Source organism: Cyrtonyx montezumae, unplaced genomic scaffold, assembly GCF_038088225.1.
Source record: "Cyrtonyx montezumae isolate F1298 unplaced genomic scaffold, pur_monq_1.0 scaffold_3, whole genome shotgun sequence".
NCBI classification, from domain to species: Eukaryota; Metazoa; Chordata; class Aves; order Galliformes; family Odontophoridae; genus Cyrtonyx; species Cyrtonyx montezumae.
In genome coordinates this window covers 146,921,025-146,943,582 of record NW_027072034.1, presented here as the reverse complement: position 1 = coordinate 146,943,582, position 22,558 = coordinate 146,921,025, and the positions used below count along the sequence as shown (strand labels likewise).

The 22,558-nt window shown below is 39.9% G+C and overlaps 1 protein-coding gene across 2 annotated transcripts in view; it reads left to right on the top strand.

Moving 5' to 3' along the window:
- The window catches only part of ABCD2 (ATP binding cassette subfamily D member 2), a 40,610-nt gene that overhangs the window by 9,845 nt on the left and 8,207 nt on the right, over positions 1-22,558 (top strand). For both annotated transcript variants that reach the window (XM_065743585.1, XM_065743584.1), the window contains exons 5-7: positions 684-778; positions 2,060-2,205; positions 19,886-20,031. In XM_065743585.1, the coding sequence (XP_065599657.1) occupies positions 684-778; positions 2,060-2,205; positions 19,886-20,031 (387 nt within the window). The remainder of the gene's footprint in view (positions 1-683; positions 779-2,059; positions 2,206-19,885; positions 20,032-22,558) is intronic.

Genomic DNA, 22,558 nt, shown 5'->3' with positions numbered 1-22,558 from the left:
AGCAATTGGTACACAGTGGTTGCAGGCTCTCAGAGGCAGCTAGCCAGTATGAAATGCTAGGCACAAGGACTTAAGCAGAATTGAGGCCAGATGAATCTAGGCCACAGGCTCTGTACTTTTTCTGACAAGAGCCATTGTATGCTGCTTTTCCTTTTTCATTCAGTCGTGGTGCTTCAGAAATCCCCGCAGAGTGGATTTATACGTGGATAAAAGTACACGTGCTCACATGCATGTACGTTTCCATTGTTAGAAAAGAGAACTCTTAATATTCATCTTCTTAACAGGCTTTTTCAACACATACTCCTTTTAAATTGCCCAATACAAACTTAGGTACCTTAAGAATGACTGTGCTCTGCCTTTTATTCACCATTAATAAGAACACTGTGAAAATACAGAAAGTATTAGAATATTTTTAACAGACAATTATATTGCTATACATATAATGTCAAATAATGTATCTAATAATTCAGAATTTTAAAGTTGGAAAATGATTGTATACATCTGTACAGAAGTACTGTCAAATTGCATTTCTGATTACAAGGTTTAAAAGCACACTATGGTTGTCTAGCACTCTTGACATTAGGGAATGAGAATTAAGTTTACTTAATACTTATGTATCATACTTTTTTTTTTTTTTAACTACAATTTTAACTACAAAAAGTGTTGCTTTTTTTTTGTTCTAGGAAAAGTTATTGATGTTGAACATGGAATTATTTGTGACGATGTTCCTATTATTACTCCGAATGGCGATGTGGTGGTTTCCAGACTAAACTTCAAAGTAAGATGATATGCAAGAACCTTCTGATTGTTGCCATCACATTAACACAAACAGCACAGAATTCATGTACCTTATGTTAAGTACTTGGCGGAGCATATGGATAAAAGGGAAAGTCCAGAAAGGTAGGCATGGTAGTTTTGTAGAGGCAGACATGTGTAGTGCTCAAACAAAAAGAAGAAAGGATTTCTAGCGCTGCTGGCACATGAAAAATTAGACTTAGGGTATTAAAAGGCATATGTGAGAATCCACATCCATCTGAGGTAATTTCAGTAAGATCGGGGTGCGTAACTCGCATGGGCACCTTTACAAGTCTGAGTGGACAGCAACAGTGAAAAAGCTGAGTCTGTGGTTAGTTTTACCTGACCCACAAAGAACAGTACTAATAGTTGGCAGTTTCACAATCTGTTACACTGTAAAAGTGGAGACTTTAATAAAAAAAATTGAGTTTTTAGAAGACTGTTGTAGCTACACTTGGTACCTGCTCTCTGTACTTTACCAAATTTCTCCCATGTATTTGCTGATCTTATGTCCCAGTGTAGGTGGTATTATTTTTAAAAACAGTTGAAATTACTGGAATGGTAATGTGAATAATTGCAGCTCTTTTAACTTAGCTAAAGCTGAGTTTTTCTCTTATGACTTCTGTGTGGAACTGGAGTAGTTCAATTAGCAGTACAGGATCCTAGTTACAGCAAAGCTTCCAATGGCTCCAGTGTAGGAATTTCAGATTAGTAAAATTGCAGCTTTACATCCAAAGGGACAGTTATATTTATTTATTTGACTCAATAAAGACATTATCTAATGTAATTATAACGTAACAGCCAGTGTTTATAAAATATTGACATTGTGATTTTGTATGAATATATGCATGTATATACACAGAGTACTATTTAAATGAGTGAAACTGAATGTATTGCACCCAAAATAACACTGGTAATTAAATTTTCCTCATCGTTTGATCTGGCTCACATAGCTTAAATTACTATTACTGATGGCATAGCACTGCTCTTTGTGCCGTTAACAATTTTGGACCTAATTGTCAAAGAAATAATTGATTCTGACTGTGGTGGATTGATGTTATGACATAATTAGCATCACTTATAGAAACATTCAGACTTTATTTTGCTGGATCTAATTCTACTGTTTCCAGAATGATTGCATTAAAAAAAATACACGGGTAATTAATGAGAAGGGTTAATAATTCGGTATAAATGCCTGCATAACTCCCTCTAGGGTCTTAGAGCACTGCATAGTGACATCCTTTCGCTTTCATTATTGCTGTAGGTTGAAGAGGGCATGAACCTTTTAATCACTGGTCCCAATGGGTGTGGAAAGAGTTCACTTTTCAGAATTTTAAGCGGTTTGTGGCCTGTGTATGAAGGAGTCCTCTACAAACCTCCTCCACAGCACATGTTTTATATACCACAAAGGTATGTGATACCTATTTTTCTGGTTATGTGAATTTTGACCTCACTTCTCTTATTTTCAGTCTTAGATAGCTTAGATCCTAGTTATAAGGGGGTAAACAGCACCTCAGCTGTGCTGAGAGTGCTAAAAAAAAAGATTCCTTACTGTTGCTGATGCAGCTCTTCACTTACTGGAAATGGGTAGCTGATGTACTCGTCCTGTGGTGACTGCATTCCCTTGATGGATAATGAGTTCTGGATGATTGGGATCACAGCAACAGACTAGAATCTAAAACAGTTTGAAATGGATCTGGTATATTCTGCTTTCGCTTTAAACTGCATATCAAGGCTAGTGAGAATATTTGCGTTTTCAAGTTTTGAATTGTTCAAAATAATTGTGAAAACTTCAGCTCTTACACTTCAAAACAAGAATGTAATCAAATAATAACAGCAAATTGTCTTTTTTATTATTATTATACAATGGATGCTCATTTCACTAAAGGAAATATGGCTATTTTATTCTTCATTTGTGTTCTGACTTGCTGGACTCTCAGAACATAATTTAATGCAGTTGGTCCTAAAATGTCTCATTTGGGACTTCTAAATGGGTTGTTTTTTGGAAGCAAAATCAAACACTGAGAATCTTTGATTGCTTTCGGTCGTTCATTTCTTACCATGGGCAAAACAAATACTCATGGTACAGTTTGTAGTCTTGTTTAAAAAGTGCGAGCTATTAAGCTGAATGGAAAATAGTTACTGATGAACAGATTTTCCTTGCTGCAAATGAAGGTAACGTAGAAAATTTATTTATAACATTTTCAAATTTATGTATAATTTATTGCCAGCCACAGTCATAGAAGTTCTACATAGAGAAAAATGTGAAATTCAAGTACATGGCATGTAATGTTCTAGATTCTCCTGGAAATAACTGCATTATTTGAATACTACTGCCTAGAAAAGAAATTTCATTCGGAAGTTGGATAGCAGAATTGAATTATATGTGTGTGTTTACATACCTACACAACCTTCCTAGCAGAAAATCAGGAGAACTTGATGGTGAGAGATGTGAAGTTGGAAGGTGAAGTATATGAGGTTTCTGCTTCAGCATCATTGTTTTGACTTTTCTCTTATCAAAACCTCATACTAGCTTTAAAGCCATAGATGTCTGTGTTAGTGCCTTCATGAAATACTAACGTTCATGAAAACTTCTGCAAGGACTGCTTTCTAGCTTTATGAGAAATTAGGTGTTTTGCAGTTGAACTCTTATTTTTCTCCCATGTTTATACTTGCACAAATGTCTCCTCTTTGAGATGTAGTGGCATACATAAATCATGGTTAAGAAGAAGCGAAGTGTGGGAAGATTCTGCATGGCCTCTCTCACTCTATGTATTTGTCTGAGAAGGTTACCACCATATTTAAACTGATGATTACTGGGTACCTGCCATTCTTAGTTTGTAGTTATAAGGGACAACTCTCTCTATATGTCTTTTTTAACCCTTTTATATACCATCTTATAAACCATCTTATAGAAAATGGTATATAGACATCTAACAGATTAATTAAGTACAGTAGGTGATTACAAAACATATATGATTACAAAATATGATTACCTGTTTTTATTCTCCTCAGTTAAAGGTTTTAAGGCAGTGAGAACATGATTTTTTTTTCTTCTGCTATGTTCAAAATTCCCAGTGGGAAGCAGTACTGTGTAATAATTAGTAATAATTTTAACAGTACAGAATGGTTGTGCAAAACAGTATTTTTATTCATTCTTCTTCTGAAGAAAATACCAGTAAACATATAAGTAAAACTAGTTTTGGAGATTCTCTTTCCCTCATTTATTTAATAAGCTATTCTTCTTTGTTCTATTTCATATCATCAGACTTTGAACTCCATACAGAGTGGGTTTTTTTTTTTCACATTGGTTATCTTGTCCTCAGATCTCAAAGATTTTGTCTTTGCAGTTGCTGTAAGAGTTATAATCCTAGTTTTATTTCCTATTGATGAATACATGCAAAAAATCAAATTCCTTGTTTTTTGAAGTGATCAGTTTGAAATAGACAAGGCTTTTATTTCTGAGAATATTCAACTCTTCTCTAACATATTCTGTGTTAAGCTTTGGTGATTCCAGCTGTATTTCTAGTATTTCTCGAAGTCTGATTGCAGATAGTGAACAGTTGTCAACATTTTGGTTTAAGTGATCTTAACTGCTTCTATTCTGTAGTGAAATCAGAGATAAAGAGATGTCAAGGGCAATATTTGCTAACATCACCACTGTGTGACAGGATGAACACTGGGCCATCACTTTTCTCAGCAGCTTGAAGCTTTCATTCAGGCAATTGAAGCAAAATGCTTTATTTTTCAAAACAGTATTTCAAAATTCCCATTGTGTTCAGTGTTCCTAAAATCAGTTTTATTCTTAGATGAAACAAAAGCTATTCTTTTTTGCAGTTGTTGCAGAAAATCTTGAATTTCAACTACTTCTGTTCTCTCTGTGGTTCTAGTCCCTTCTCAGAGCAATATCTGAGGCTCACTTGGCTGCAGCCCTTCCCACTGATGTCCCCTGCAGTCTTGAAGAATCAAGACTCTTATTGTGTTCAGGCAGATTTGCTAAGGCACTGTTTGAGGGAACTGAATCCCATCTGCTGGGTTTTGATTTCTGTAAGCATTATTTGTTTTTAGCAGTTTCCCTTAACTTTGCAGTGCTGGAAGAATTTGCTTCAGCACACTCCTTCATTTTAGATCTCTCCGCCAGCAACTAGGATTCAGCATGCATCTCTCCCATTCACTTTGACTCAAGTAGAAGTTGGCATGTGCTATCTTAGCAGTGAACTTTGAAGGTATCACCCCTATGCAATCCATCCTGATAATATCCCTTAGGAGAAAGGGGTCAGAGAATCGCAGGGGTTGGAAAGGACCTCTAGAGATCGATGGAGCACAGTCCCCTGCTAAAGCAGGTTCCCTACAATAGGTCACAGAGGTAGGTGTCAAGAGGGGTTTTGAATATCTCCAGAGAAAGAGACTCCACAACCTCCCTGGACAACCTGTTCCAGCGAGGCCATCATGCTGCTTCTGAGTTTTCTCCAGGAAATCTGAGGGCCGTTGCCATGCTTTGAGCTCTGCACTCCTTTGTCCCACAGCTGAGGTTCTTTCACCCAGTGTGCAATGAGCCAATTCCACACACACAGCCAAGATATTTTTTTTCATTTCAACTTTGTGCAAGATGGAGTGCCAGGTGGTGATGCCATGAAGTTAGCACACCTTCACAGATCACAACGTGATGTCTGTTAGTCTGTGGATGCATTTGTTGTTTACAAGCAAAATCAATAGATTCATCTTACTTCATAGTGTTCTATCAACCATGTGTCCCAATTAGCATGCATACTGCCTGCTGGTGCAGGGGAAGGCAGAGCTTTTTAGCATCAAACTGAGGTGGTGGCTGCAATCTCCTCCTGCCACCTTTACCTTTCCCCAAGTTGCTATATATCCCCAAGCAGCTGATTTTGTTATGACCTATGCCAGTCAGAGGCTCCTATTTTTCAGTTCCTTTTGCTTCTTGCAGAGCTGAATTTTTTATTTTTTATTTTTTGTACTGAGCAGCAGTTCTGTATCATATCTGTTGGATGTGATATCCATCCTCAACCTTACCTGGTGCAAATCTGTTAGGGATTTGTGGGTCGGTGTGACAGAAGACAGTGAAGGTGTTGGTATAGGAGAGCAGTCAGGTTTGCTAAGATGCCTTTAAGAATTCTGTGCTCCTTTGCTTTCCTAATGCATTTTCTATCTTGGCTTATTGAGTTTATAAACATCTGAAGAGAGGTTTGTCAAACACCTGTGTAAGAAGGGCATGGACTGGTTCCACCCTCTTTCCAAACAGGTGAAGTTTGTTGAAATATTTGGGAGTTGTGAGCCTGGGTTGTGTTCCAGGTCAGAGGGAGGGAAGGGGTACCATTCCTCACGGTGATGTAGAAGTCTCACATGGCTTCTGCAAACCACTTATGTAGTCCTTATATTTTTTGCTGCCTTTATTCCACTTCAGAGTGATTCTTAAAAGCTCATGTATTTGTGGTTTAGATATATTACTCTTTAAATAATTTGTTTTCATTCATTACTGACTCTAAGAAACATTCAGAATTTCTGTAGTGGTTTGTAAATCATTCCAAAGTCCTGAAATTAGAGCTGCTTATTTTAGACATTCATACTGGTGCAACCATTTAATTAACTCTGTACAAATTGCTACATGACCAGGATTGCTTTTTGTTTGTTATTAGAACTAATTCCAACACTTCAGACTGGGAAAGATAGTGCCACACCTCCATTTCATCATATATATTGCAGTATAACTTTAGGGAAAAATTTAGGTTCCAGGTGAAGGGGATTTGGGATTGGTAAGACAGTATCACCTGGGTTCCATCTACATCACACTTATATTTGCTGGATAAGTGAAAACTGGGGTGGAGCAAGAGACTCTTGAATTGGTGGTTGTTTATTAGGGAACTGAATTAGAATAGCATTGTTACATTTGATTGTTATCTTAAGGCCATAGGAAATAGCAGGCTGTGAATCAACATAGAGTCTGGTAAGAGTTTCTGCCTGTGACTGAATGCAATTGTGCATCAGCCTTCTTTGTTTCTTCAAGTCACATGGAAAAGAACCTTATCTGCTTACGGATATTGAGGTAGAATATGCAAACTTCAAAATAACAAAATATTCTACTGAAAAGATTATTTTTTTTTTCATCTCTGCTTGTAATGTTCAAGTGTTTGTAGTATTGCAAAAGTGCATGGGAAGTTAAGCATTTTTGTAGAGTTCAAAGGCTACACACAGAAGTGTGGTGTATTAAAAAGCAAATTATCTCATTGTGTACTCCAAATTTCATGACAGTGCCAGCACTTCATAGTTGTAGCCTTATGCAAAACAGTCTCAAGAGTTTTTTTAATCTTTTTAGTTTGCTTAGCATCATTATTCTGCTTCTTTGGATTTTACCTCTCTGAAGTCACTGCGAGATATTTCTTTTCCATTTATGCAGAGCCAAGCCCTCCAGAGTTTGTCAGTTACAGTTCTGATGGATGCTGATGAGCCAGACTGCCTTTTTGAGGAGCAGGGAGTGTGAACCCAAGGGTTTCTATGAGCGTGGCTCTGTGCTGGCTGTGACATGCTTATAAGAGAGGAGGTGGGCAAAAGGGAGGGAGACTTTCTGTTTTCCTTTTACCAATCCAACACTATAGTGGTGCCAATGTTATAAAATGGTCATTTGAGAAGAGCTTAACAAGTCTTACCATCCTCCTTAGAGCCTTGGTAACTGTTAGAGTATGTATTCTTATGTTGTCTTCTGCTTTTCTGTTCATCCTTTTCAAAGTCAAATTTATTTGTGTTACACACAATCACCTCTTTGAAGTACTTACTCAATAACCAGTCAGGAAGGTAGCATAAGGGACAAAAAGAATGCTTATGGATGTCCCAGTTGGGAAGGAGTCATGACTCAAATCAGAATTCAGAAGCATTGCTTGAAATTAAACATAATACAAAAAGAGGGTAGCATGAGTACCAACATTAGGTATATGATCACAAGATGTGTGCTTGGCAGTGCCTAAAGAGTTAAAGAAGCAGCGGTCAATCCTTTAATAGCACAACAGCAATGTATCAAGAAGTGGTATTATTTCTCCAGATTGGTTCCTATTCCTGCTATTTGCTTTCAGTGTGGGTGGGAAGTTTCAGTGGGTTTAGTGAGGCTACTCTTGCTCTCAGCTAAAAGTCTCAGCTAATTCAGTTGTAAGGAAACTCAGATTCTGCATACATCAGCTCCCTTCTACTTAGTTCGTTCTTTGTTTGATTATAAAAGCCAGCAGAATTTTACACCTACATTCTTGCAGGTTACCTTGACGACACCACAGGAATATACTTCATTGTCTTAGCACTATAAAGCTGCAGTCACCATTTTGATATTGGTAAAAAATAGTCTTATTTTTACTGTGCAATGTAATATGCAGACCTTGTTGGTTCCATAGCCTTTTACCATGACTCTCCACCCTCCTCAGGATAGGGCACATCCAAAATATTAATTGCTGTTTTTGTCCCTCTTTCTTGAGGATTGATTCACTGATTGACATTCATAGAAAAAAAAAAGTGGAAGTGGTTCTTCATCCACTGTGCATCTCCCTCCACATCCATTTATACAGGTTTCTCTCTCCAACTTGCTTCTACTGCAGTTTGGCTATTTTTGTGAGAGGGTTTTGTTTCTGAGAAACAGAAAGTAGAAAACACAACAGTAGGCACAGCTTCTCTGTAATTCCATGTGACATTCTGATAGAAGGCACAGCCCTGATGGCTTTCTCAGCAGTCACCATTACAGTGGTACTGTGGCATGAAAGGGCCTGGTTTAGCAATGGGGCTCAATAGGGCAGGTTGATGGCTGGACTTGATGATCTTGGAGGTCTTTTCCAACCTAAATGATTCTGTGATGATTCTGTGATGCAGTTCTGTGTTGTCTCTCCTTCTAGAGCTCTATTATTTTTTTTCCTTTAGTGCCAAGCTCGTCAGATTTTAAAACAGAGGCAACCAAAGTTGTATTAGTATCAAATGTTGTTGGTTCTGCATCATTGTAGATTTGTATACCTGTATCTTTCTGTCTTTCTATTAATGTTCAGACAGTATGGAACATAAACTAAATATTTTTGTGACCCTCCTGAACCGTTTGGTTTTATGTAAGTCTGTTCTATTTCTGATGTTCTGGTGCAAGACTTTTCCTGTCTGGTGTTTTTTCTTCTCTATTCTAAAAATATCCTTGAGTACTAAACAAGAGTGTTTCAGTTCTGAGTGATATAAATAATAAAGTGATAATTTTTACATTATAAGGATGTGAAACCCTGCAGACTGTAGTATGGTTCCCATGTTGTCTTAATCGTGAACATAGTTAGTAGTGGGCGCTGACATTATGATATGGTTGTTTTCCAGATGATTTTTGACTATCTAAATGTTTTCATCTTGTGTTGTGTTCACTTCCAAGTACCCCATATTGAATATGAAAGTGTATGTGTGTATAGTGAATGTTATAGTTCTTCTGTATTAGGTTACATTCTCTTTAGAGTGTGGTCTGTTAAGAAAATTGTCCACGTGTAGTGCTGTGCTAATACGGCTATGCAAGTCCCTTTGCCCCAGCTTATTTAGATAAGCTCTAATGTCTCTGTGCTATGATAGGTGTATTTTGCACATCCTAATGTCTCTTGTCAGCTCATACAGCTGTCTTTAGTTATGATCACTTCAGCGTGTTGTTGGAGTTACCCTGTACTCTGACCACACATGCCAACACCACTAGCTATCTTCATCGCCTGTCAGCATTCTGCTGATATTATACCACCACGTTGACTTATTTCTTCAGTACTTTGCCACTAGTTCATGCTATAGAGATATCTGTTCCCTCATACTCAGCATCTCCGTGGTACTTACTGTTATGGAGTTCGTGGCACACCTTTTAAATATGCTTATTTCCAAGGTTCACCGGTTACCTGACAGATGAGAAAAATATCTATGGTAGATGGTGTTAACATAAAACATATGATAATGTACTTCAGTTATGCATACTATCTTGTTACAGGTTTGCTCTAAGGTATTGGCTGCTGCTTTGTTGTTTGGGTTTTTGTTTGCTTTTAAGATAAAGGCAGGCTACCTCAGTACTTTGCTGTTCATTAGAAAGGGTGGCCTTGCATCTGTGAGGACTGTCAGGCTATCCCCTTGGCCAGGGCACAGCTTCTCCCATTTCATCTTACTGTGATTCAGGTAGAACTCCCTTCAAGCAGCATGGAGAATTTCAAATATTTCTTTCTTACCTCACTCCAAACAGAAAAGTTCTTATCTTACTGCCCTGTAGGTTAGCTGAAGCAAGAGAGCTCCCTGTTTTCACTGAAGGTTCACTCACAGCTGTAACATTTGATGATTTTTAATTTGCTCCATGCTGACTGATCACAGGGATATCAGTTATGACAGTCTTTATTCATAGCACATTGTGAACAAGATTTACCCACGTTAGTAGTCAGAGGTGGAAAATGGCTTTATGGATTAGCTGCTACTCCCTCTCAGGCCACGTAAGGTACCAGCCAGACACACAGTCAGCTGATTAAAGCTTACAAGTTTTTTTATTAGTCAAAGAGTTGCAGAAATCCCAGGCAGAAAGCTTTAGTCAACTTTAGTCAACCCAAGTTGCGTTGGGATTTGGAGTTTAGATTTAAGATCTATTTACATAAATGCAACATCTACCTGATGTTTGTGAAGGACTTCAGTGTGCACTATGGCTTTGATCCCTCAATCCCTTCAGATTAGGGGACTGTCTGGAGCAAGCTGTGGCTCTGGGAGTGTCAACAGGACATGGGTGAGGAATCAAGACTGATTCTCAACTTTTATTCTGTATGGAGACCTGCTTGTAGCAGGGAGGTTGGAACTAGATGATCTTAGGTCCCCTCCAACCCAAACCATTCTGATTCTAAGAAACTATTGAAGGGATGCTGGGTTTGGGAGCAGGAGGCAGCTGAATGCCCTAATAACGACTGTGTCATCTGCCCTGGGAAGAAGACCTTTCCTCTACTTGTTACTTTAGCTCTCAATCAGAAGCTCTCATTGCAGAGTCCTGTGCTCTGAAGTATCCGTATTTTGGATGTCAGGGGGAAGTTCTTTACAGAGAAAATGGTGAGGTGCTGGAACAGGCTGCCCAGAGGGGCTGTGGATACTTTGTCCCTGGAGGTGTTCAAAACCAGGTTGGATGAGGCCCTGGGCAACCTGGTCTAGTAGCAGATCTGGAGGCTGGTGGCCCTGCCTGTGGCAGAGGGGTTGGAACTTGGGAATCTCTTCCAATCCAAGCCATTCTTTGATTGTATGATTCTGTGATCCATATAGTAGACATAGCCTACAGCTCCCTCTTGAGGAGAAGGCGATGCTTCTTCCCATGCACCATAGGCTCTGCTTTTTGCCTGTTCCTGTGTCCTAGGCTTCAGAACTGTGTCCCAGTTCCAAGGTGAACTGGACCTTCAGCCATCTCCCAGCCATTCCATAGTATATTCACTCAGACACCTTTCTTGGGGTCTGCTCTTGCAGGCTAAGGATGTCACCTTCTGTCCCTCCAGTTCACTTTGGTTTTCAAAGTAAACATAAATCTTACTCAGAATGGTGATTCTGTTCTACATTCCCATGGAGACAAGGCAGTATTTACTAGCAATGATCCAAATATGAGCTGTTTTGGATACAAATGTTCAACCCCTCCACCCTGAGTGAAGTTAAAACTACAAGCAGTGAACTTAGACAATTTCTCCGTTTAGTGTGTAAGTTCACTTACACACACAAAGTTAGATATCCTTTTTTGAGTTTGATAGTGACAGACCTATCTAACTCCAAAAGACGATTCACTGCTGCAGTGCATCAGCAAAAGCTGTCAGTCCCAGTAAGAAAACATCCAAACTCTGTTAGACATTAATTGAAATACCTTTAATTGGTGATAGAGGGTATAAGTTGGTAGCATAGATAACCACAGAAACACAGAATGGCTGAGACTAGCAGTGCCCTCTGTGTCCCTCTGCCCAACCCCTGCCCCAGCAGGGACATCCAGAGCAGAGTGCCCAGGGCCACAGCCAGGCAGCTTCTGGACATCTCCAAGGAGGAGATCCTCAGCCTCCAGGCAGCTGTGCCAGTGCTCAGCCACCTGCACAGCACAGAAGTGCTGCCTGGTGTTCAGAGGGAACCTGTGTTCCAGTGTGTGCCCACGGCCTCTTGTCCTGACACTGTACCACTGAAAAGTGCCTGACTCCATCTTCTTTGCAGTCTCCCTCAGATATTTCTATACATTGATAAGGTTCTCAGTATTCCCATAGATAAGATTCCCTTCTCTTTTCTAGTCCCAGCTCTCAGCTTTTCCCCTTACATGAGGTGTTCCAGTCTCCTAATCATCTTAGTGATCACTGTGTCTTTCCAGTTTATTGAAACCCAAAGTTGTGCAGCACATGCTGCAGTGATCCTATCTGTGCTAAGGTTCTCTGGAGTTCTGATAGGACAGTCTTAGAAGTAAGCAATTCTGTTTATCATTTCTACTGTGAAGCAGAAGGATGTCGGCTGGAAAACACACTGCTTCACTTCAAGATAAAGACCAAGGACACGCAGGTGGTGTGATTGCTGGTGCCAAGTAGGAGCTGCCTACAGGGACATCTGTTACGATTAGCCAACTAAATTTGTGCAACAGCCTAGTGAAAACCACAGTGCGGCATGTGTCTGAGGGTCAACTTGCAGGTGCAGCACAGCCAAAGACTGTGCCTGCTCAGATCAGCTGTTAGAAAGATCATAAACTCCTCAATGTATGACAGTGTTCTGGTTCAGTTCACTGCAGCTATTTTCTGTGTCCTGGGGCAAGCATTGGAGACACATGAGACCTTTTGGAGGCACCAGTTTACCACAAAGAGAGCCTAGGGTAACTAACTCCAACTTGAATGAGTAACTTCTACGCAAGATTCTTCTGCAAATAACACTGAGCAGTTTTCAGAACACTGTGTTTTCAGTTGTTTGTTCTTGAGCCATTCTATGATAGCCTTGTGGGACCATGTTGCAGGTGGGTTTCTGCAGCTGAGCAGAATACTAGCCTAGCTTAGATGGAGGCATGTGTTTCTGGATAGGGAAGGCTTTTCCAGATTTATCTGCCAAGAGTTTTATATTAATTATCAATTTTAGTTTCTGCTAAAGATAAAGATAATAACAGCATCTGTGAGGCTACTTCATGTGCCCATAATGCTTATAAAAGGGCTCTAATGGGTTTTGAACATTCCATATATCCACACACGTGGTGTGTGTCTGTGTTATGTGCTGTTATGTTCTGGCATGTGTGAAGCAAAAGTGTTTTGCAGGGGATTAGAGAGCAAAGTAGGTGCAGTGTGTGACTTCCCCTGTGTAGACAGGTGCCTCACTGGAGATATGGTGTAGCTCTGGTACTGCTTGCATACCCATGTTCCACTGCATGGAAGAAACAATGGAATGGACAGCTAAGCATTGTAGAAACTCAGAGCAAAAGCAGCATCTGATATTGCTGCCTCCCTGTCTACACTTCCTGTTCTCGCTGAAGTATGGTATTGCTTCTGATCTGCAAAACCATGGATAATCTGGGGTCTTTCTGAAAGAGAGAAACTGACTTGCTCATTGTGTTACACTGAGTGATAAAGACCAGAAACATCTCTTCATTTGGGAATGCCTGGAGGAACTGGGAAGCCAGGCTGGTGTCCAGAATAGCTTTCTGTTCTTTCTTCAATTTATTGATCTCCTGATCATTCATCCAGTTGATCCTTTTATCATGAGGATGATATGAAAAGACTGGACCTGCAGACATCTTTCTTTCATTTGGCTGGCAGGTTGGTTTGATTCATTGCAGGGAGTATGATTATTTCAGTTGCATAGCTGCTCATAGCTTGGGCAAATTATCTGACTTTGTTTTTTAGTTCTACTTTTTATTATTTTTTGTTGTTATTTTTATTTTATTTCATACTTACACTTGCATAAATTAATTGTATTACTTTTTAATTTATTCGTTTTTATTTTTAATTATACATGTGTTCTTTTTGTTCTCTATCACAAGACACAAACACAGGAAGATAATTTTTTGAATCGTTCACCTTAATCTTAAAAGGTAGCACCTTAATCTTAAAACCTTAAAAGATTAAGTTGCCATCTGACCACTTCTAGTTACATTGTAAGTATTTAGTAATGACAAATAGGTAAATCATGAGATGAGATGGTGCCTGAGCATGAATAATGCTTTAAGTTAAAGGCTTATCTTTCTGTTTAGTATTTCCTCCCAGATTATCTTCTTGGAGATATACTTTTTCCTTTGCAGAAAAAGCCACAAAGTGACTAGTGTGATTTTTTTTTCAGTCTTTGATTCTAATTGTATGGATTGAGAATAAATCTTTCATCCTGAGCACTTCATTTCCCATGAACTATGTTAGTGGCTATAGGCTGGTTACGTTCTGCTCTGGTAACTGATCCATCTGAAATATTTAGCGGATGTTCATGGGTAGTTCTGTATGAGAGGAGAGGAAAGTTCACTGTAGAGTATTTTAAAGAGAGATCAATTATTTATGTCTTCAGAAGGGTTGCTGAAACTTTAGCTTGCCCTAAAATCCCTTGAACTAGATACAGAACAATAAACTGAAGCTGTTGATTTTTGAACATTTGCTAAATATTATATTACTTGTTCTCTCTACTTTAACTCTTCAGTGTTACCACTTTCTATATGAGAGAAAGTAGTGAATACAACTATCAAAGAACTTAATTCACATTCACTATTCAAAATAGCAGCGGTGGTGCTTTCATTACTTCTTGGCTGTTTATTTCGTTAGTGTCATCAAAGAACTGTCAGGAACCCAGATCACTTTTCTTAGTGAAACTTGGAATTTCGTGAGCATAACCACCGATAAGTTTTGCTGTTGTTGAAATTGTGGAGTTTTTCTTGTTAAGCTACATCAGGAGTGTGGCAAGAGCTGGAGTTCTGCTGAGGTCATTCCAGCTGAGGTATTGCAGCACCTGAAAAACTGACAGTTGGCAACAGCAAGGGGGAAGAAGGTTTTAAATACACGTGGATGCCCTAGGCGGTCCAGAAAAGATTTAGGGCTTTTTGAAAATTATCCAGGAAACTTATGTGGTAGGTATAGAGAGCCACCTAGAGTTAATCCATAGGAATCTCTGTGCATATGTCTGAACTGCCTCTGCTGACGTGTAGGTGCCAGACTGAGAGCTAAATGTAAACTTCTTTGTCTATAACAAGTCCTCTCCTGAGAGCAGGCACCCAAATAAGAATAGAACCCCCTTCAGTATGCTTTTACAGTGCTACAGAAGGGATTACTGTGTATTAGATTATAGAAACAAGATATGTGATGTGAGGATTGGTATTGAAGTCTCCTTCCTTCCAGTTGAGGTGTCTGACCACTATAGTATATAATTAGGCTCTTTCCCATTACTTTTTTTTGGACATGATTGCTATCTCTAAGCAGCAATTTCTTTGCTTCAGTGGGAAGATCAGAAAGTGCCCTTCCCTTTGACTTCTCTTTAACATGGATGCTAGCCTAGAAAAACAGGAAAATGATCCCCTGCAAACTGAGAACTTAGCCTGAACCCAGTTCTTAGGAGAGGCTTGCTGACCGTTAGCTTAGAGTACACACCCTCGTCTTGCATGCCTAGTAGCCACTGTGGTTTGTGCTGAATTTAAAACTGTTGCTTTCATTGTCCTTGCTGGGCTGGAGTTTCTGGGGATTTAGAGGGCATTTGGGCATACCTGTAGGTGTGAGCTATGCTTTCATGACTGGAGTTTCTTTAGTGCAAGCACTGCCTCATGATGATCTTTCAGGTTTCCTAGGGAGACACCTCTGTGGCTGAAACTTGGGTTCCACTGTCATCATCTTGAATAAATGTTCCTAGATTTGGAGTATGTTTTGCTTCAGATGTCAAAGCTGGCACTGTGAAATGATCCCAGTCTCATTTGAAAATCCAACCTGCAATTTATCTGAAATGGAGAATCTCAGGTGTAGCATTTCCCTCTCTCCTTCTTTCTTGGTTATTTTAAATACTTACCTTGTCAACCTGAAATGGAAACATAAAAGATAGGTTGGTCAAAAATTTGTAGTTGTATTACACCTCATTTTCTAGAGGTTAAAGCTTTTTCTACATAACTCTGGCTGTCGGAGAGAATAATAGTGTGCTAATAACTGCAAACATACTTGCACAGCAGATGGCATGTCACATCCTGATTTGGAGGCATGGAGATGGGTTTCCGAATCACAGGCCTCATGTTTTCAGACTTTCATGGAGGGAGTGTTAATCCCAGCCTATGCCAACGAAGTCAAGGAGCCCTTTGGACTGTACCTGGGCCAATCTCCCTTAACTTCTGACAGCAGCCACTTAACGAAGATGTATTTTCAGTCCCTTGTTTATTTCAGAGGGCTTTAGAGACTCTCAAAGTGTATGTTGATTGGTTGATGAAATTCTTTAAAATGTACTGGATGTCAGAACAATTTATTGGTTCTGTTAGCACTATTTATATGCACAGAAGATCAAAACGGCTTTGAATACATTCAGGAAGTATTAGTAAATGTTACATGTGGATTTGGCTCATTCAAAATTTGGAAAAGAAATTTCTTGACATCAGAGCAAGACAGTACATTATAAAAAAGTACATAAAAAGGGAAGCCCTCTATTTTTCTGAGATATTAATGAATTAACAGATGTTAGTACTGACTTTTCAGTGTGCAACATTAATCTACCATCCCTTTGAACTGGTGTTGCCTACTGTGTGTTGGAAAGACAAGTGCCTGGTATGCACTCCAATCTGTTTCATGCCACCTGCCACCCCTTTCTCCTCCACCAAACCTTAACAGCAGGGAAGAGATGGTATCAACTGCTACACTTGTCCTTCCTCCCTAGTGATTTCTCCAATGTTTTGCCCATGTAGTATACAATGTAATGTATCAACAGGGCACTGGGGAACTGTCTAGACCACAGGCTTTGGATTGCAGCATGTGTTGGTATCATCTTTCTTTAAAGCCTGCACTGCAAGGGATAAACCTTGGGGATGACAGCTCATTACTGGCAAGATGAAGTTACAGCTCTACAAAGTGAAGCACTTAGTGGACCAAACAGGAACTGGTGGTACAATAAAAATGTCAAACTTAGCCTAAAAAGATTGGTTGGTAAGAGCTGACAATGTCTGTACCAATAAATGCCATGAAATTCCAGAACACTAGGGAAGAATCTGTATGTTTGCTTGGTGTTCTGGATGGTCAATACCACAGGGTTTTTTTTTTAATTTTTTTAATTTTTTTTTAAACTGATCTTCAGTACTCTCTAAAATCAACTCTCTTGTCAGAATGCAGAGAAAGAATGATAATAATTGCAGAGCTATTACTGTCAGAGACATGACCCACACAGCACTGAAGTTGCTTTCTTCTTGCCAGACACCCAGACACTCTGTCTGAAAGCAAAAACTTCATAAGAAATCAATTGTGGCCAGTTAAATTAGAGTGTAACTTCAGGACAGAAAGACTGGTTCTGTTGTTTGAACTGCTAAAAATGTAATGAAAGCCATCTTTTATAAGGAGCTAACCAGCAAAAACAAGATTTTGTACTTGCTGTATCCAGATTCTCAGACTTCTTGCTACCTGATGTCTAGCTGTTAAACACTTGTAAACCCAGTTGCAGTGACCTCTGACATTTAGCAGGTTTTAGTGTGTTTGTCTTTGCAGCACACATGGTAGATAAAGAGGTTATTGTCTTCAATAACCCAAGTTATAGGTAGGTAACTGTGGCTTAGTGCGAGAGAAACCTCATCTTTCTTTAGCCCTTCTGAAGCTGGCTAAAGTACATTGTCTGTGCATTGCCCCCCACTGAGGGAGAAAGACAACCCCAGGAGGAAATCCATCCCTACCCTGAAATAGTTGTAATGAATCAGTGGCAGGGGGCCTCTCTATGTTGACAAGAGCTGAAGCCCTAGACTTTATGCCAAGCAAGATGAGGTCTGCCCTCAAGGGACATGAGGTGGCTCCTTCTGAGGTGCAGGAAGCAGAACTTGCTCTCCCACATCCTGAGACAGACCCATAACCTCAAACCATTTTTCCTTTCTGTTAGTTAGTAATTGAAGTATTTCACTATTCTACTGCAGGCTGAGCTTTTTGTTTCTTTTTACGAACTAGGTGGGGAGAGGTGAGCTTGGTATTAACCAGTGCGTTTGGATAGGTGACCACAAGGAAAATCCAGTTGTACCAGGAAATGCTGCTGGTGACTCAACATGGGAACAGGAGTCCTCATGTGGTGTTTTTGAGCTTTGCCTCCCTGCTTTTGCTGTAGGTTAAATCTCAGAGCTGTTAGTGATTATAGAATCGTACTTCAGAAGAGAAGGCTATTAATCCCCAGACAAATTATATGACAGGTATCTCTTCTCCTTGCTCTCGCCTTCAGCTTCACCTAAATTATATAGTTTTATGCACATCCTCAGCTAAATTTTTCTGAACCTAGGTGGAGTTGCTGTCTTCTGTCCCAGAGATGGCAGCAGTCTGGCATAAATGAAGTGATTTCTATGTATGCAATAAAGACCTTTGCAGATTAGGGGTTGGATTTTATTTATTTATTTATTTATTTTTAGGATCACTATGGAAATGTAATTTATCATTACTTCGTGAAGTTACATGATGTTTAGAGTTAAGGTTTTGCAATATCCCCATTAAGGTAAATGGTTCACTGCTCCTGATGAACAAAAAGGAGCAGCAGTGCTTGTATCTGAGCTGTGGTTTTGGTTTTGCTCCATCATGCCCACAGCATGGAGTTGACCAGATGTTTGTAAGCAGTTAGATGTCCTGCTCTTCCCACCTTCACCCAGCTGGTGGTGAAAGTAGTGTAACTACAGGTGGGTACAGACCAACGTGGTTGTCAGCAGCATGAGCAATAATTGTTCTCTGTGGCAAGAATAAGCTGTCTGAAAGACTCCTTATTGCGGGCCCAGTGTTAGCTGCTCCTCGGTGTTATCAGCCCTTGGCACTGCCACAGCTTTAATAAGACAAATATTGTTTTGGCAGGTGAACCCAGAGGGAGTTAGCATAACTCCTGGCCCAAAAAACAGGTCAGGGTCTTGAGCTTGACTGTTCTTCAGCTCTTATGTTCACCTCTGAACTCAAAATCCTACGGATTGTTGTCAGGCTGTTTCCAGTTTCTCAGAACTAGGTAACCCTGTGACCAGCAGTCCTTGGCTTGATTGCTCAAATGATCCATCGGTGTCTGTAAACCAAGGTTCCGTTGGGTACATTTAATTTCCATGTGCTAGCCCAAATTTTGACCTAAAGCATCTCAGCTGCTTCAGTAAATTCAGCTCCAGGACTACCTAGTGAGTCCTCACTAAGTCTGGTCTGTGCACAGCATCAGTGTGGTTAATAAACTCACTGACTATTTGGTTGGATGGGGCAGGTCAGCAGTGGGAATTAACAACATGAGGCCTCTACATATAGTGCTAATAGGCCTGGCCTTTGCAAACAGATACTGGATTTGGATCACTTGGAGTAAACAGGGCCATTCTCACACTTACGTTGACAATTATTTGTCTTCCTCCGTTATTAGGAAATAACTAAAAAACTCATTGTGTTGAAGGTCCAACCTGTGCTTTGTTGGTATTTGAGTGAGACTGTGCAGTGGCTTGCATGGATGGGTGATATCTGGTGTCTTAGGGTGCCTGGATGGCCTGCTGTCACCTAAACTACTGTACAGTTGTTCTTTGAGTTGACTTTGTGTAGAAGCTAAAAGAATTTTTAGGATCTGTGCACAGCTCACAACAGTGAGCCCTGGCTCCAGAATGGAGATAGCTTATTTTAGCATGGTGGATGAGATTGCCTGGGCGGGGATGTGGTGGTTCAGGAGTTGCTTCTTATTCCCAGTAAAAAAATGTCATAATGGGCTGTGAAGTGGTTGGTTGTTCTGTCGTTTTGTTTTCACAGTAATAATACCCATATTACTGTGTTGTAATCAACTGTTGTGTAAACAATGCACTGTCCCTAAGATAAGTTTAGAAAAACATTCACCCACATGTATCCACAGATAAATCCAGGTTTAGCTACATGGTGTTTAAAGTACTGTACTCTGCTCATAGATCCTCAATAAGATACACTTGGAGTCAACTCTGGATTAGAGGTTTCTGTGTGTTGTTTTGCAGGCCCTACATGTCCATTGGAACGCTGCGTGATCAGGTCATCTATCCTGATTCCGTGGAAGACATGCATGAGAAAGGCTACCAAGATCAAGACCTGGAGTGTATCCTGCATGTGGTTCATCTGTACCACATAGTTCAAAGAGAAGGAGGTAATCTGCATATTCTTGTAAAAACTTCTACAAAATCCCTTCCTCGGGTGTGTTGCATTAGTGGGGCTGAGCTTTCCCTCCCTGCGTTAACATCAGCAGCCACAACCACGCCAGTGTAAACAGATTAACAATAACCAAATGACACTGACTGACAGTAAATCTTTACTGACTGTCTCTCGCCATTCAGGATGCCAATATGCTCTCAGTGTTGTTTGCCTTAAGAGGAGGATTCATGGATTCTTAGCTAAGAATGTACTGATGGCTGCTGACCTTCAAGATACAATAGAGTATAAAAATGTCAGCATTCTAGTTCATTCAGACCTGTTGTTATGAAACAAGCATTAAAAAGAGGGTCAGGGAGCTAAATTCGGTGATCAGAATAATTGCAGAGGAGATCTGTGCTCACTACGCTGATATTACAAGTATCCCTGTTAGTATCCCTGAGTAATTTCAGTCTCTAAGTCCAGTGGGCATTCTGCAGAAGAACAAGCAGATGTTTTGGAATAGGGAGCTGGAAAAGGAGAAGCAGTTAAATTGTAAGTGGCAGGAAGCCACTGTAGGGTGTACATTCATAGCGTGTTCACACTTGAAGACATACTGAACAGCACATGACCCTCAGCAGCCAAAACCATAGCCCTGGCAGTCCCTGAACACGCATCATTGTGGTTTATGGCCTTGCAGCTGGAGTGTATCACTGATGATGAGGCAGTTACTGTACTTCACCTCTAAGATGCTGTTGCCTAGGTTGGTGTTCTGCATTGCCAAACTGAAAACCCAGGTTTAGGTCCATTTTCTGTGCCAAAGACAGTAATCTCATTTATTGCTGATCCCGTTCTTTCTCTTCTGCTTGTCAGACTGCACAAGAGGGACTTAGGAGGCAAGCTGTAAAAGAGTATTGAGGGCGCTGGGAACTGAATGGGATCCTGACTCAGATGAGGATAAGGGAACACTGTGCTGTGGTTGGCAGAAACAAAAGATACAAAGAATGTTATACAGATTTTAATCTAAAATGACACAAACGGGCAAAGCCGGAAAACAGGGGACAGATTACTACATACCAGGACATTTTTAGGACTGTAATACACTTACTGAGTCTCTTTTCTCCTTGGGCATTAGGAGGGGAAGGAAATCTGTGATGTATGATTTGACACCTTCCCTGGATTTTTTATACTTAAAGTATTCTACAGATCTCTCCCAGTTTGGGAGACTCACATTATTATTTTTCAACGAGCAAGCCATGGAAATGCTTCTCAAAAATGAACAACTGACATTTTTGTTCATGCATAATTGAATATTTTTATTCCATTTTTTATGTTACTCTTTTACTTACAATTAGGTTTGTAAACTTAAATGGTTTCTATTAAGAACTGAAAGTTTTGTTTGCAAAATAATGAAAAGTTCTATGCAAAACTCATTAAACAAGGGATTTGCCCAAAATTTTCTCATTCTTTTTGCAGACTGCTTTGATAATTAACAAATGACATTTTCCAGTTGAAAAAGCTATGCTGAAAAATTCTCAGCAAATTTCTATGTATATATAGTATACATATTTTATAAATGTACAGCATCTGAGAAAACACCAACAAAGCCAAATTTAGTCATTCAGATTCTTGGGTATGCATGTGATTTGTCAATGCTGCTTCAACCAGTTTCCATAAATCATTCCACAAATAAAGCTCTCATCTGCCTCTTATCATCTCGTTATAGAAACAGAAGGTAATTCTTGTGTTTTTGCTGTAGATCCTCTTCATTCTATAGCTTGTACTCCACCTCTTTCCCTTTCACCCATCCCCGTGGTGTTTTCCCTCTGCCAACCAGCAGGTTTCTAGAGGCATGACCACAAATGCCATATAATATGGCACTTATAGCTGTGTGTAAGTCTGCTCCTTGTGGGCAGTTATGAAAAGACAGATGGAGCCAGGAGTATGCAGCTCTGGCTCCAGATCTGTTTGTCCTGGCCTAATGTTATTATCTTTGGCTGAGTTACTTGCACATTGCTTCAGTTCAAGGGTCATCCAGATCCAAGGGTAGAGGAGCCAGAAAAAAGCCTGCTATGATTGCTGCCAATGGCAGAAATTCCTTTTTGTAGCAATAAGGTTTGACCCAGTTAGAAGTAAATAGAATAGTTAATAAGTAGTCCAACTGAGCATTTAACTTCTGTGTTACTGTTATAAACACATTCTCAGTCAGTAGCAACAGAATACACCAAAAAAACTCCAGAGAAGTTGCCCACCCCAACACCACCTCTCCTGATGCTGCTGAGCCCAAACCCTAGCTCAGTTCCCATGGCAACAGCACCCAGAATTCCCTTCCTGCAGCATCCCACAGCAATGTTAGAGGAATGCCATTGCATTGCTTACCATCGCACTACTGCAAATCTGTACTTCTTAACCTTGTTCTCATCTAAAACGTGGCAAACTTGGCATAAGCTGGAGAGTGAGCTGGTGACTTAGGATTACAGTGTACTGGTTGAAATGAGGCAGCAGGACGAAGCTTTTGTGCATGATACTAATGCTACTTAGTAATG